The following is a 15355-nucleotide window of genomic DNA, read 5'->3' on the forward strand; positions in this document are numbered from 1 at the left end:
CCGCGGGGCAGTCCTGAGACCGAGGAGGACCCACGGTAGTTGGCTCTTCCAATTTTCGTCGGTGCAGCGCGCCATCAGGGAAGCCTTGATCGAACGTGACTCTCTCCACCATGCCGTTAGCCTGCTGTGGTTGTAGGCCGGTGGTGGCGTGTAGCGACGTCCCCATTAGGCGGGCCAGGACAGTCCACAACTCCGACAGGAAAACTGGTCTGTGATCTGTCGTGATTTCGTCTGGCACTCCGAATCGACTGACCCAGCTGGCGAGGAGTGCTTCAGCACATGCTTTCGTGGTTGCCTCCGACATCGGCGTTGCCTCGGGCCATCTGGTGGAGCGATCGATTACCGCCTGATTCTGTGTGCCGACTGATTTTGCTAGTTTGGCAAGGCACGCAGGTCCTGGCCCACTCGAGGGAGTCCTTCCGAATTCCATGCCAGACGAACTTCTCCGTCAGGAGGGGAATCGTCGTCCGGCCCGTGGGGTGCGAGAGTCCGTGTATGACGTCGAACACGGCTTTCCTTCGGGAGGCTGGGATCAGCGGGCGCGGGCGGCCCATGCTGATGTTGCAGAGGAGCGTCGTGCATGCGGATCCGAAGGGCACGTCTTCCCACTTGAGGGCGGTGATAGCTGTGCGGTATGCGGCGGTCTCCGGGTCGGCGGCCTGTTCCCGGGCGAGGTCTTCGTAGTCGACCCCGAGATGCACGGCGTTGATTTCTATCCTCGATAGGGCATCTGCCACAGGGTTCTTCTCGCCAGGCACGTACTGGATGGTGCAACCGAACTCCGTGATGGCTGCCAGGTGCCTCTGCTGTCTCGCTGACCAAGTGTCGCCCGCCTTGGTGAAGGCGTGTACCAAAGGGAGGGGGTCTGTCCTGATCGTGAAGGGGGAGCCCTCGAGGAGGTAGCGGAAATGGCGCACTACTTGGTACACCGCCAGGAGTTCGCGGTCGAACGTGCTGTACCTCGTCTCAGCGGCTGACAGTTTTTTGCTGTAGAAGGCGAGTGGCTGGGGCTCGCCCTGGACCTCTGCTCGAGGACAGCCCCGCAGGCACGTTGCTGGCGTCGGTGGTGAGGCATCAAAGGTTGGGCAGGTAGGGTTCTTGGTGGCATATTGTTCGCCCGCCCTCTGGCCGAGGGCCCTCTTCATCTCGTTGAAAGCCTTCTCTTGTTCGGCCTCTCACGTTAGGGCCTTTGGTTTCCCCTTCAGGACCTGTGTTAGAGGAGACATGGTGCGGGCGGCGGCGGGGATGAACCAGCGGTAGTAGTTGACCATTCCGATGAACTCCTGCAGGGACTTGACCGTGGTTGGTGTTGGGAACTTCTGCACCGCGCCTACCTTCGAGGCCATGGGGCGCACGCCTGCCGCGGAGATCTCGTGCCCGAGGAAGTCCACCTTCTTGGCGCCGAAGGTGCATTTGTCGAAACGGACGACCAGCCCATTTTCCTGCAGGCGCTTCAGGACCGCTCGGACATGATGTAGGTGCTCCTCCAAGGACTTTTGGAAAAAAAAAAAAAAATTAAGATATCATCGACGTAGCAGACACAGAAGGGCAGGTCCCCCAGGATGCTGTCCATCAGGCGCTGGAAGGTGGCCCCTGCGTTCCTCAGGCCGAAGGTTGAGTAATGGAAGATGAAGGAGCCAAAAGGCGTGATGATGGCAGTCTTGGGGACATCCTCGGGGTGCACTGGAACTTGGAAATAGGATTTTAAGAGGTCCATTTTTGTGAAGACCTTCGCCCCATGGAGGGCCCCTGTCAAATCCTGCATGTTTGGCAAGGGGTATTGGTCGGGATTGTAGCGAGGTTGAGTCTCCTGTAGTCTCCGCAGGGCCTCCAGGTGCCGTCAGGTTTCTGTACCATGTGCAGGGGCGACGCCCAAGGGCTCGACGCTTTCTTGCAGATGCCCATTTGTCCCATCTACGAGAACGCCTGCTTCGCCTCCTGGAGGGAGTCGTCGGAACTTCGCGTTTGTCGGGGGGCCTGTGGTGGTTATGTGGTGGAATATTCCGTGCTTGGGCGGCGTCCCTGCCGCCTGACGAAGTTCCGGCTTGAAGACTTCGGGGAATTCCTGCAGGAGGTTGCCGTACTTGTGGGGGGCGATGGTACAAATTGTAGGGGCGCCTGGGCCTGCTGCCAGTGGAAGGGAAAGGCATGTCCCCGTGTCGAGGAGGCGTTTGCGGCCCACGTCCACCAGGAGGCCGTTCTGCGCCAGGAAATCTGCCCCCAGTAGCGGGATCCTGACGTCCACGATTGTGAATTCCCAGACGTAGTGTTGCCCCAAGATGGATATCTCGAGGGGCTTCGTGCCGTAGGAACGGATGGGGGTCCCGTTTGCGGCGACGAGGGCGGTTGTTTTGTCGGGCTCACGGCTACGGTCTTTTCCTGACGGTGGGAATATTGAGTGCATCACCCCCGTGTCCACCAACATCCTCCGGCCGGAGATTGCGTTGCGGACGTAGAACCCTACGGTGTGTGGCTCTGACGAGGCCGTTGCCACGGCGGCCTTGGTTTTGTTTGCCGTCGCCGTTTTTGACTGCTGGAAGGTGTCCAGGGCTTTAGGGCACCGCCCCTTGGGAGAATCTCCCCGAACCTCCGGTGGAAGCGGCACCAGGAGTTTTCACCTCGCTGGGTGTGGGAGGACTTCCCTTGGGATACGGCGCCGATCTCTTGTGTTGGGTCGTCGTCGTCTTCTTCCTTCTCTGCGGCCAGGCACACGGAGGATCGGGGGGGCGGCGAGCTTTGCGGCATTGTTTGACAACGTCAGTTTCTTTGCCTTCTCCAGTAGTTCGTCGTCCTCTAGGGTGTACGCGTCGGTCAGCTGTTTTCGGACGTCCGGCTCGAGTTGCCGCAGGAATATTTCGCGGCTCAGGCAGATCTCTTTCTTTTTTCCGTCAGGGCCTATTTCGGGCAGACGGATGAGGCCCATCACAGTGTCCCAGGCATCTTGGGGGTCGGCGCCACACATGGGGTTCGCGACTAGGTCGAGGGTGTGGGCGGCCATTTCAGCGATGGGCGTGGAATAGGCTGTCACGAGCCTTTCTTTTATCTCGTCGAGCATGACAAGTCCGGTTCGTGCTCGACCGGTCAGCCAGTTAGATATTCGGTCGAACACCTCTGTCGGGAGAGCCGCTGCAATGAGGTCAGCCTGCAGTACTTTGTTCGTGAGCCCTGCGATCCGGAATTGCCCTTCAGCTCGGAAGAACCAGGCGGTCGGGTCAGCCGTTGTGAAGGGGGGCAATTTGACAGCTTGAGCGGCCGCTGTGTCCGAGGCCGTCGCTGGGGCGGGGGAGGCCTTGGTTTCCTGCGTGGTACTGTCTGCGCCCATTGTCCTCTCTCACAGAAACGGTCGACAGAGTCGTGAATGGCGGGCCAAACCGTTTGAGGAAACGCCTGAACACACCTTGGGTAGGTATGGCCGTATTTAGTCCCGTTAGAGGCGTTGGTTATTTCCACGGTAGGAGCTTTCAGAGATCTATACTGAGGCGCCGTGTGAGTCAGTTAAAGATCTCTGAAGGTGAGCGGCGGTAGTTAATCCCTTAATGGCTGAGCCAAAACCGCTTGGGTCACCGTCCAAACCGGGAGGTCACCAGTTGTGAGAGGTGGACAAAGAGGCGGTAAGAAGTGTACTGATTTTTATTACAGTCAGGGAAATATAAATATACAGCATGCAGACGGAAATGTGGTTACCGACCCGCGAGAGAGTAAAAGTGGGTGGGCGAGACCTGATTTGTGTTTCTTGAGAGACATAAAATACAAAATATAAAATTACACAAAATATGGTTATACAAGCTTTATACACTGGCGGAAAGCCCGCTGAACGCTCTCTCAGAACAACACGAATGATGAATTATATACAGAGAAAATTATGGATAAGCGTTGTCCTTACATTGTCCTTACACCTTCATGGCATGTTTTTTGCCAATATTTTTCAATAACACGTAGTCCTCACGTGTATGTGCGCTTCATTTTGTACATTTTCTTGTTATCTCAAATTAATATTTTTTCTGTCTTTTTAGTTTAATGTTTAAATGTTGGAATAACAGAATATTTACTACATAATTGTACACAAGGTATTTGTGTGGTATAGTTCATTAATATATATATATATATATATATATATATATATATATATATATATATATATATATATATATAGTGTAATGTATTGAGAAACACTACTCTCTCATTCTACTATGTTGAACCTTCTGGGAGTTGTTGGAAAATCTCCCGCGATCCACAACTGGGAAGCCAGCATAAAAGCATGGGTCTCCTTACTTGTAATTGATATACCATAATAAAGTACGTGAATGACCACCCTGTCTTCTTAGGACCTAAGTACTAAAGACAAGAAAGCAACAGTGGCGACGAGGAAGAATCCGTGTACGAAGAGGTTTATGTCACATTGAAGGGACAGTTAGTGTACCAACGACAGCCGGCCGTATCTAGCCTAGCATACCAGTTTTAGGCCTGGCCAACGTCCAGACTCCAGTATTCGAGTAGCCTGATTCAGCTGTATTTGTTGGGGACTACCGAAGTTCCATACCCTGTCAGGAAGGATGGCAGCAGCAAGGAGACCGACAATTCCCGAGTTTAACCCAGATAAGTTGGAATTATCTTGTTGGCTGGATCTATTTTCCATGAATTGTGAAGTAAATGAAGTAACAAGGCGACAGCAAAAAGGGCTTTGTTGCTTTCTTCAGTTGGAGTAGAGACATTGTTTCCACGATCTGTAAGTTAACAGCACCGAAATTGCCGTCTGCAGTTCCATTTGATGACCTAGTAAATCAACTAAAGTCGCATTTTATAACAAAACCAAGTATCATAGAGCATTGTGTGATTTCCTACAGAGGAAGAAGAAAAGTAGTGAGTCCGTGAAGGAATATTATGCAGAACTAAAATTGTTAGCTCAACAGTGTGAATTAATAGTGATTTGACCGAAGGTTGAAGGAACAATTATTGGTTGGTATTGATAATGAAGTATATTTTAAGGTTTTATTAGCTGATCCTTTTGAGTTTAATCATCTCCTCTCGTGAATTACTTGCCAAGGTTACCAATTTAGAACTGCTTATGTTACTGAATGTAGTCCTACTTCAAGTTCTTTTATAGATAATAGGCCTGCAGGTACTGTTAACAAGGTTAGGCATAAGGTAATTAGGCCTAGGCCTAATTCTAGTGCAGACTCTAAAGGGAGAGGTAAAAGTGATTATTGTAAAGTTCAAAGTAAATGCATTCATGTGGCGCGATAACCATTTAGCTAATAATTGTAGATTTAAGAATGCTAAATGTTATTCCTGTGGCAAGGAAGGCCCATGTTAGTACAGTGTGTCCCAATAAAAAGGCTAGAAATAAATCTAGGAATGTTAATACAGTGCATGATGTAGAGGAGTCTACTAGTAAGGATATTCCTGTTAATGAAAGTTTCCATGATTCTTATGATTTATTGAAACTTTTTGATGTTAATGTGAATTCTATTGATTTTGTCGATGATTATGAGGAACCATATAGAGAAATTTTAAGGTTAAATGGGTTTCCCCTAGAGTTTGAATTAGACACTGCAGTGGTGCATCCACTATTTCACGGCATGATGCTAATAAATTGAATTTAACCCCATTACCAACAAGGAAACGCTTAGCAAATTATGATAAAGCTGAAATGCAAGTGTACGGTGAAATAAAATTGTGATGTTTCTTTAAAGGCCAAATGGTCCAGGGACAAAAGTTTTTTTGTTGTAGATAATGATTTAAATTTAGCAGGCAGGTCTTTGATGAAGAATTGAAATACCAGTGGGTACAAATTGATAATGTGTGTGATGATAAATTTAAAGGTCCTCTTATTACCCCAAGTAGTGCATCTAGGCCTAAGCTTGATTGTGTAAAAATGTTCAATGAGTATCAGGTGGTGGAAGGATCACCCATTACAAATTATGAATGTCAATTAATGTTAAAAGAAAATGCTGTGCCTAAGTATTTTAAAGCTAGATCTGTTCCTTATCATTATAAATGTAAAATTGAGAATAGTTTTGAAAGAACTAGAAAGTAAAAATATAGTGGAGCAAGGTCCGTCATGATTGAGATTGGGCGGGCCAGTCCTATTGTTCCTGTATGAAGCCTAATGGTGAAATAAGGATTTGTGTGAGATTGTAAGTATCTCAATACCCAAACCAGTGTTATACCTTCCCATTACCGAGATTGGATGATATTTTGGCAAATGTAGGTTCTTGTCAGTATATTTCGAAATTGGATTTGAAAAATGCATATTTACAGGTATCTGTGAGTGAAAATTCTCAACAATATTTGATTATGAATACTCATTTGGGATTATATAAGTTTCATAGATTGCCTTTTGGGTTGTCGTCAGCACCAGGTATATTTCAGAGGTTTATCTCTGAATTATTGGCAAATATTGAGGGTGTTCATGTATTTTTAGATGACATATTGATTGTCGGAGCGGAAGTCACCAAGGAGGAACATGACAAGAGTTTATGTAAGGTTTTATCAATTTTGCAACAGAGAAAATGTTAAATTGAATAAAGATAAATGTATTATTGGTTCTAGGGAAGTACCTTATTTAGGATACATTTTAAGTTGTGATGGAATTAAACCTGACCCAAAGAAAATAGAGGCAATTTTGGAAGCTCCAACCCCTCACTCTGTTTCAGTCTTTTAAATCATTTTTGGGGCTATGTACTTATTACAATAGGTTTGTACCTCAGTTCAGCTCTATTTTTATGTTCCTTTCATATTATTTAACCCAAAAGAATGTGGAGTTTCATTGGGCAGCAGTTCATGAAGAAGCTTTTCAGAGTATTAAGGAAGCTTTGGGAAGAGCTGATATTTTGGATAATTTTAACCCCAATGCTACCATGATTTTTTAGAAGTTGATGCTAGCCCTGAAGGAGTGGGAGCTGTTCTTAAGCAAGAATATAAGGGTAGAATTTCTACTATTTCTTTCAAAAGTAGAAAATTATCTAATGCTGAGTGTAATTATTCTCAAATTGATAGAGAGGCTCTATCCATTATTTTTGGAGTCAAGAAGTTTTTCTGATTATCTTTTGGGTAGGAAGTTCGTTATCAGGACGGACCATAAACCCTTGACTCATCTATTTACCCTAGTAAGTCTATTCCACAACTTATCTAATGCTCGTATTCAAAGGTGGGCTTTATTTCTATCAAGGTTTTGATTTTAAAATTGAACACGTTAAGGGAGTGCATAATACAGTGGCAGATGCTCTTAGTAGGCTACCATTGTGTAGAGATGATGCTGATTTTCATGTACCAGGAGAATATGTAAATTTGATTAATATTTTGGATAAGAATTCTTTTGATGTTACAATGGTAAAAGAATTGTATAGAAAGAGACACTGTTTTATGCAGAGTACGAGATTATGTAAGGAAGGGGTTCCCCAAGGAAAAGGTGATGGAAATTAGTATGTTACCTTTCTATAAATTGAGAAATGATCTTTCTTTGCATGACAATGTATTACTCTATAGGAATCGTATTTTTGGTTCCTGAGATGTTGAGAAAGCGTGTTATGGAAATGCTTCACGAGGGGCCACCAGGGTATTGTTGCCATGAAAGCTGAAGCAAGGTCTTTTGTATATTGGCCCAAACATGGACAAGATTTAGAACAAATAACTTCCAACAACTCCCCAGAAGGTTCAACATAGTAGAATGAGAGAGTAGTGTTTCTCAATACATTACTATATATATATATATATATATATATATATGAGTAACTTGATCACGAAGTATACAAAACGTGATGCTATGTATAAATAAAGGTTTTTTTTTGCCACGACCTATTCGGACCCTTTACTGAGGCATACTGATTTTACAAAGAACAACCATGATCCAATAAAGTGCAAAAGAAGGCTTAATATACAAACTGACACTACCAGATTAGCCATAAGGGCGATTTTCACTCTACAGAGAGGAGGAGTCGCCATAGGCTAGCCACACCTTGAAGGATACCCATAGTAAACAAGTGATTCTTCCAGAAAAACTCATACTTTTGCATGCATCCTACGTGCGTTTATATATAAAAATTACGTTTCTCTCACTGTAATTCCTGGGCTTATTTGTAAACTTAATGCAGCAATGTATAAAAAGACATTGGTGTTCTGTAATGTAATTGAATGGAACGCTAGCAAAGTATCTTTTAATTAGAAGTTACCCTTCGATTTGTTTGTCTGGCCATTTCCCATGATTTTCTGTTTATTTACAGTGATAAATACTTTATTTTTCTAGATATGTACAAACTTGTACGTATATTTGAAAAGAAGCTGATTTTTTCTACAATTCTTGTTTCGAAACATTTGGACTTACAGATCATTAGTTCTGTGGAAATTGTTTTTGAAAATAAAATTTTAGGATTAGTTTCACCGTTTTTATTCGTATTTCATATAAAAAGCCTCAATTTTGTAAAACAAACTACTGATTCCTATAAAACACAAGTTCTGAACAACCTTTATTCGGTGATAGTTTTCGATAAAACTATTTACAAGATATTTCAATTTTAAGCGAATTCCAATATGGCGGCTAACGCAAGCGTGGGAGGCCATGGGACTTTTGAAATGTTGTTCACTGTCACATATCCCTATATTTGAGCAAAGTTTCAGCTTTTATCTAATTATTTCACACAAAACTCTAAAGTTTCTGGGCTATTGGCGCAAATCATTGAAATGTTGTCTGGAGAATTATAAATACTGTTTCTGTTTCATTACTTTTTCGTCGATGGCCACATTACTTCAAAATAAACACTTATTAATTCATTAATCCTAATTCATTAATATTAAATCGAAAGGGCGCCAAAACTTTACAGTATATGTCTTACACAGGCTATGTGAATCAATACTATCGGTCATACAAACTCCAAAGGTAATGTTAATTTTATTTAATTGTTATCCGTGTTGATTTAGAATATAAATTTTGCAAGTATTGGGGATGTTTATACTGAATTGTTCACTAAGATTTATGAAAATATAGAATTAAGTTGATTTTTCCAGGTAGCACATGATTTAAATAGAAGCAACACCAAATGGTACAACTGGGTGGAAGTTTTTTAGTCAAACAATAACATTCCATGACGTAGACTTTAGTTCAACAAGCACAAACTATTAAAAGCCAATCCTTACAGTGTCGGCGAATCAAAGTTTGTGTTTCCTGTATAAAAAATGTCGTACAGAGGAGGTGGTAATCGAAGATTTATGCGCGGAAAAGGCGATAGATATCGAAATGGTAAGAGAAAAGTGTTTAGTCTACGAGTAACAGCGGCTACACTTGATTGTTTGGGAGCTGGAGGTCAGGCTGCGTTAGGCAACATCTAGGCTAGGCATTTCATTGCGTCATAATTAAGTAAAATTAGAAATTTCGGTTATTTTCCTGCAGAAATGCCCGTAAAAGGTTGCTAGCATTACTACGCCTGTTTGACAAAGCTTCTGATTTATAGGCTGAAGTAGCCCGAGCTCAGCAAAACGGGTAGGGCAAAACATCGCTGTGCGGCCATTGGATCGGAAAAATGGGCCACTTTTTTGCTCTATATTTAATTGGTGACACAACAATACAATTCAGTATTTAAGCATACCATTTAAAAGATTGAGGTTTCGTCTACTAAATGAAACCGTCATGCAAAGTAAAATAAGCATGTGTTCAAGGCAGTTTTTTAGATCCAATACTTAGGCTAGGTACTAGCCCTACTACTAGCTAGGTAGCTATGGAGTGGAAACGCCTCAGTGGCGGGGTTGGTATGGTGTTTGCGTCCCTCCTCGGTGGTCGCGGGTTCGATTCACGGCCATTCCATTGACGAGTGAGAGATGTGTATTTCTGGTCATGGAAGTTCACTCTCGACGTGGTTCGGAAGTCACGTAAAGCCGTTGGTCCCGTTGCTGAATAACCACTGGTTCCATGCAATGTATAAAAACCATACAAACAAACCAATATGGCGTGGTAGGGCAAATAACCGAGTGGACTAGCTGCGGCCACCCTAATCGTGTTCGGACCACCTTCAGAAAAAGTACATTAACACGTCTTGACACAGGAGATGGGCATCAGTCACAAATCATACCTAGCTAGGTCATGGGAGTAACAACTCGAGACATGAGACTCGTGACTGGTGCCCATCTCTGGTGTCAGGACATGTTAAACACTTTTTCTGAAAATGGTCCGAACACTTAGGGTGGCTGCAGCTAGTCCACTCGGTTGTTTACCCTACCACGCCATATTGGATCTCAAAACTGCCTTGAACACATGCTTATTTTTCTTAAATACTGAATTGTATTGTTGTGTCACCAATGAAAAATAGAGTGAAAAAGTGGCCCATTTTTCCGATCCAATGGCTGCACAGCGATGTTTTGCCCTACCGGTTTTGCTTAGCTCGGGCTACTTCAACCTAGTAAATCAGAAGCTTTGTCAAACAGGCGTAGGGTAAAAAACCGCATGGTACAGAGGTGGACCATGTACGATCAGTGTGTACAACCCCAAGAAAATTACATTATAACTCGTCCTGACACCGGAGTAGAGGTCTTTAGCTCCGTTTCTCACCAACAAGAAGTTGCGTCTGATGCCCATCTCCGATGTCAGGACGCATTATAATGTACTTTTGTTCCGATACGTAATACAAACCATCGGTCCTTTAACAATAGGAAGTAGCTAGCGGCAGCTGGAACGGTCGTAAGCTTCGAACAAGGGGAGAACGGTAGTTAACTGCTTGTCCGACGCGCGACTGGGAGGTAAACAAATCACTTTTGCTTTCGGCCGCGGGTGTGAAGGACGTGTTCGTCATCGCTCTCTGCCCGCTTCATCGTCGTATGCTTTGTTTATATTGTGTTTTCTACTAATGGTTTGTTTGACTTGAAAATGGAACTGTAAGTACACTGTTTTCATTTTCATTACTTAATTATGAACCAACATGGAGTTATCGCCGTAGATGCGGCGATTTCCTCTCTTTTCATGAATTGAACCCTTGAATTATGTCTCGGTGCCGAGGGCGGGCGCGCTCGTGCCGAGTCATGTATTTTGGGCGAAAGTGTGTAATTGAAAAATGTAAGTACTCTTTTCATTATATTTTTGCCCTTTGCGTTCGTTACCGAGAGTGTGATTGCGCTCGGCACGAGCCTTTTAATTTTGTATAATAGATTGCAATGAAAGTGGATTCGCAATTGCAATATTCTTTTCATTTTCATTTATTTATTTGCATGAAATTTAATTTGGATCAATTTTCGTTCTTACCCGGGAATTGATCCTTACATTTTTTTTATGTGTAATGGAATCGCAAGTGCAGTATTCTGTTTCATTTTCATATATATTTTATGATAGCATCATATTATTGGATCAAGTTTCCGTTCTTACCCGGGAATTGATCTTTTCCCCTTTAAGTTCTATGAAGTGAATCGCAAGGGCAGTATTCTGTTTCATTTTCATATTACTTTTCACTGCTGTGGCGGGGGTACGAAGAACGAAGGTTCTGCCAGGAAGTCGTCGGAAAGCTCTCCCGCGACTCCCTTGGTATCCGATTCTTCGTCTTCCTTCCTGCCCCCCGCTCAGCTTCTTCGTTGTATTTTGTTTGTTCCGATACGTAATACAAACCATCGGTCCTTTAACAATAGGAAGTAGCTAGCGGCAGCTGGAACGGTCGTAAGCTTCGAACAAGGGGAGAACGGTAGTTAACTGCTTGTCCGACAGTCGCACGCCGCGCGACTGGGAGGTAAACAAATCACTTTTGCTTTCGGCCGCGGGTGTGAAGGACGTGTTCGTCATCGCTCTCTGCCCGCTTCATCGTCGTATGCTTTGTTTATATTGTGTTTTTTTACTAATGGTTTGGTTTGTTTGACTTGAAAATGGAACTGTAAGTACACTGTTTTCATTTTCATTACTTAATTATGAACCAACATGGAGTTATCGCCGTAGATGCGGCGATTTCCTCTCTTTTCATGAATTGAACCCTTGAATTATGTCTTGGTGCCGAGGTCGCGCTCGCGCCGAGTCATGTATTTGGGCGAAAGTGTGTAATTGAAAAATGTAAGTACTCTTTTCATTATATTTTTGCCCTGTGCGTTCGTTACCGAGAGTGTGATTGCGCTCGGCACGAGCCTTTTAATTTTGTATAATAGATTGCAATGAAAGTGGATTCGCAATTGCAATATTCTTTTCATTTTCATTTATTTATTTGCATGAAATTTAATTTGGATCAATTTTCGTTCTTACCCGGGAATTGATCCTTACATTTTTTTTATGTGAAATGGAATCGCAAGTGCAGTATCTGTTTCATTTTCCATATATACTTTATGATAGCATCATATTATTGATCAAGTTTCCGTTCTTACCCGGGAATTGATCTTTTCCCCTTTAAGTTCTATGAAGTGAATCGCAAGGGCAGTATTCTGTTTCATTTTTCATATTACTTTTTCACTGCTGTGCGGGGGTAGGGGAAGCGAAGGTCTGCCAGGAAGTCGTCGGAAAGCTCTCCCGCGACTCCCTTGGTATCCGATTCTTCGTCTTCCTTCCTGCCCCCCGCTCAGCTTCTTCGTTGTATTTTGTATTTGGGGTCTTCCTTGCGTTCGGGGTGGGGCATGTCTTCCCCCCGTGCGTGAGGGAACCCCTCTTACTAATCTATCTATGTTACCGCAGTGCTACATCCGTGGGAGACGACCTTGGACAGGTATGGACCACCGCGGAGGCAGGGCGTGCCTAGCATCCACGGGCTGCTGCAGCGTCTAGCAAGGTCTGGGGCAGTCTCCACTACTACCACGGCCGCTTATGGGGGGCTGCTCCCCCCCCTCCTGATCTACACTCCCCATGCTGTGTCGATGACGCCGTCTGCCGCTACTAGGGCCGCCGCCGTACCGAGGTGGGGTTGCCGCCGCCGCCTGTTTTCTTCGTGTTGCCTGCCCCAGACTTCCGCGTTCCAGCAGCTCGCCACTGGACCGGCGCCAGGAACCAGGTTCCGCTGGCTGCCGATGATTCTAGAGGCGATGGCTGGGCCTGCCGTACCTGCCGCTGATGTGATTCCCGCTGTTGGCTTGGCTGTCCCTTCTGGGTCTACCGCTGCCGCTGTTCCTGCCGCTCGTGAGCTGGTTGCTGTTCCTGTCGCTCCTGCTTCCTGAGCCTGTCCATGCTGGTCCTGCCCACGGTGTGTCTTCCCCAGTCCCAGGTCCTTCCGGACAGGTGCAGTCGGGCCGTGTTGCTTCGGCAATAGCCCCGACTCCGGCCTGGATGGAGGACCTGACGACTGTCCTGCGTGAGCTGACGAGGAAGAGGAGAAGAGGAAGCTGTCATCTTCGTCTTCATCGTCTGCTGCTGCCTCTTCCCCTTCGACTTCTAAGGCCCATAAGCCGAAGAAGAAGAAGGCTGCCTTCCCCCTAAGAAGTCGCCTTCGGGAAACTTCTAATGGCCCGTCCCACCCGGTGGGACGGGGGGTCCTTCTGCTGGTCCTCCTGCTCCTTCGGGAGCGGGGCCCGTCTCCCCTTCCATAAGGAAGAGATAGACGGGGACCATAGGAGTATCGGTTAGCTCTGGTACTTCCTCGCCTGGTGCTAGCGGCGATGCCGCTACGCCAGGTTCCGGCTCGGTCTCTGTATAATTCGCGAGAGATCCCCGAGTGTACGTTCTCCCTCGGGAGACCGTGCAGCCAAGTTTCGGCGCCAGAGTTCGCTCGGCGCCAAGACGCGGCACGGAGCAGAAGGCTGGTGAGAGACGCTCAGGTGACTCTTGCCAGGCCAGCGGCCGCTCTTGCAGCGACCAGCTGGTAACCCGGGTTTTCCCCCCTAAGAAGGCTCCTTCGGGACCTTCTAAGGGCCCGTCTCGCTCCGGCGATTCGGGGAGCTCTTCTGCTGGCCCTCCTGCTCCCTCGGGAACAGGGCCCGTCTTTTCTTCTACCAAGGAGAAGAAGACGGGGACCAGAGGAGTACCAGCTTCGGCTGGCACTTCCTCGCCTGGTTCTAGCGGTTCTGCCGCTAAAACCAGTATCCCGCCTCGGCTTTCTTCCGTTAGCGAGAAGTACCGAAGTGGACGGTCCCCGGGAGACCGTCCAGCCAAAGTCTTGACACTCGAGCTCGCTCGCCGCCAAGACCGAAGCGCGGAGCAGAAGACTGGCGAGTGTCGTGCAGACGACTCTCGCTAGGCCACCGTGGACGCTCTCGCAGCGACCAGCTGGCTGCTCGGGTTGACGTGACGGTCGCTGACCAGCCACGGGTTGAGGCGAGGAAGGGGTCCCCGCGGTCGTCGGTACCAGCCACGGCTGGTACCAGCGGCTCGACGCGCCAAGAGGACGCTCGCCGGTCTCACCGCGACAACGAGCCTAGCAGGTCACCTGACGCCGCTCCCATCGGGACCGGGCGGAGACGGTAACCAGCAACAGCTCGCCTGACGCTAGAGATCAGCGTCGACGTTCTCAGCCGAGCCTCTCGCCATAGGCGAGCGGCAAGGCTAGGCCTGCTGCTCGATCGCCACTGCGGGTGGACGATCAGCAGCAGCCCTCCAAGCACGCTGGTCCTGCCAGCGAGCTAGGGGGGAGCGTCAGGTCTGCCGCCTCTCCTGTACCTTCAACCTCCTCGGGCTACACAGGGAGGAGCGAGGTACCTATGAGTGATCGCGAGAGGTGCGCCGCTCGCGATCCCCGCTGTGAACGCCGTATGGACCAGGCACGGTTCTAGGACCGACCAGGACATACGCGCAAGTAGCTGAGGAGGCGACCGTCACGGGTCTGCCGCTGTTCCTCCTTCTGAAGGAGGAGTATCTCGGGATCTGTTCTTGTTGGAGGGACTGGACGGTCCTACTCCGCAAGACGCGGTTACTCCCGAGATACATAGGAATTTGCAGAAGTCATTAAGCTGATTCGTCAGCATAATGACCTTGCGGAAGGATTGCCGCTCCCACCAGCAGAGCCCACGTCTCTGCTCGAGTCGTTTTGGGGCCCGAGAGGGAACCCAAACCGACGGTGGGTCTGCCGCGATCGGAGCTTGCCGATTCTGTCTCGAACCAGAGTCTCTCGTCTCCGGACAAGAAGGCTCTCTCAGTTCTGGCCGGTCGATCAAGCTACTTCCACCTCCTCTACTGCGACAGCGGCGTTTCTACGTGTCTTCGGACACCGTATTTAAATACTCCTTCGGTCCTCCTGAGAGGTTTCGACCTCGACGAGGACTGGAATGAGTCGGAGGAAGGACGGTATCGGCTCTCTCCTGTCAGGTGTCAATCAGCCCCACCCAGACGACGTTCACAGTGGCGGCAGACCCTTACCTACAGTGAGAGTTCGTAACCCTCCGCGGGAAAACGTGTTCTCCTGACGATACGTTTTCCCAGACTCTGAGAGGCCATCACCGCAAGGCGATGGCTGCTCCTACTCTTCTCCAACTGCTAGTTCCA

General features: G+C 47.2%; 1 protein-coding gene across 1 annotated transcript in view; it reads left to right on the forward strand.

Moving 5' to 3' along the window:
• Positions 1-9091: 9091 nt before the first annotated feature.
• Positions 9092-15355, forward strand: part of LOC135220640 (nuclear RNA export factor 1-like) — a 320030-nt gene continuing 313766 nt past the window's right edge. The window contains exon 1 of the mRNA XM_064257959.1: positions 9092-9235. Coding sequence (XP_064114029.1) covers positions 9172-9235 — 64 coding nt within the window. The 5' untranslated portion in view covers positions 9092-9171. The remainder of the gene's footprint in view (positions 9236-15355) is intronic.

The sequence above is a fragment of the Macrobrachium nipponense genome, chromosome 2 (genome assembly GCF_015104395.2).
Source record: "Macrobrachium nipponense isolate FS-2020 chromosome 2, ASM1510439v2, whole genome shotgun sequence".
In the NCBI taxonomy this organism is placed as follows: domain Eukaryota; kingdom Metazoa; phylum Arthropoda; class Malacostraca; order Decapoda; family Palaemonidae; genus Macrobrachium; species Macrobrachium nipponense.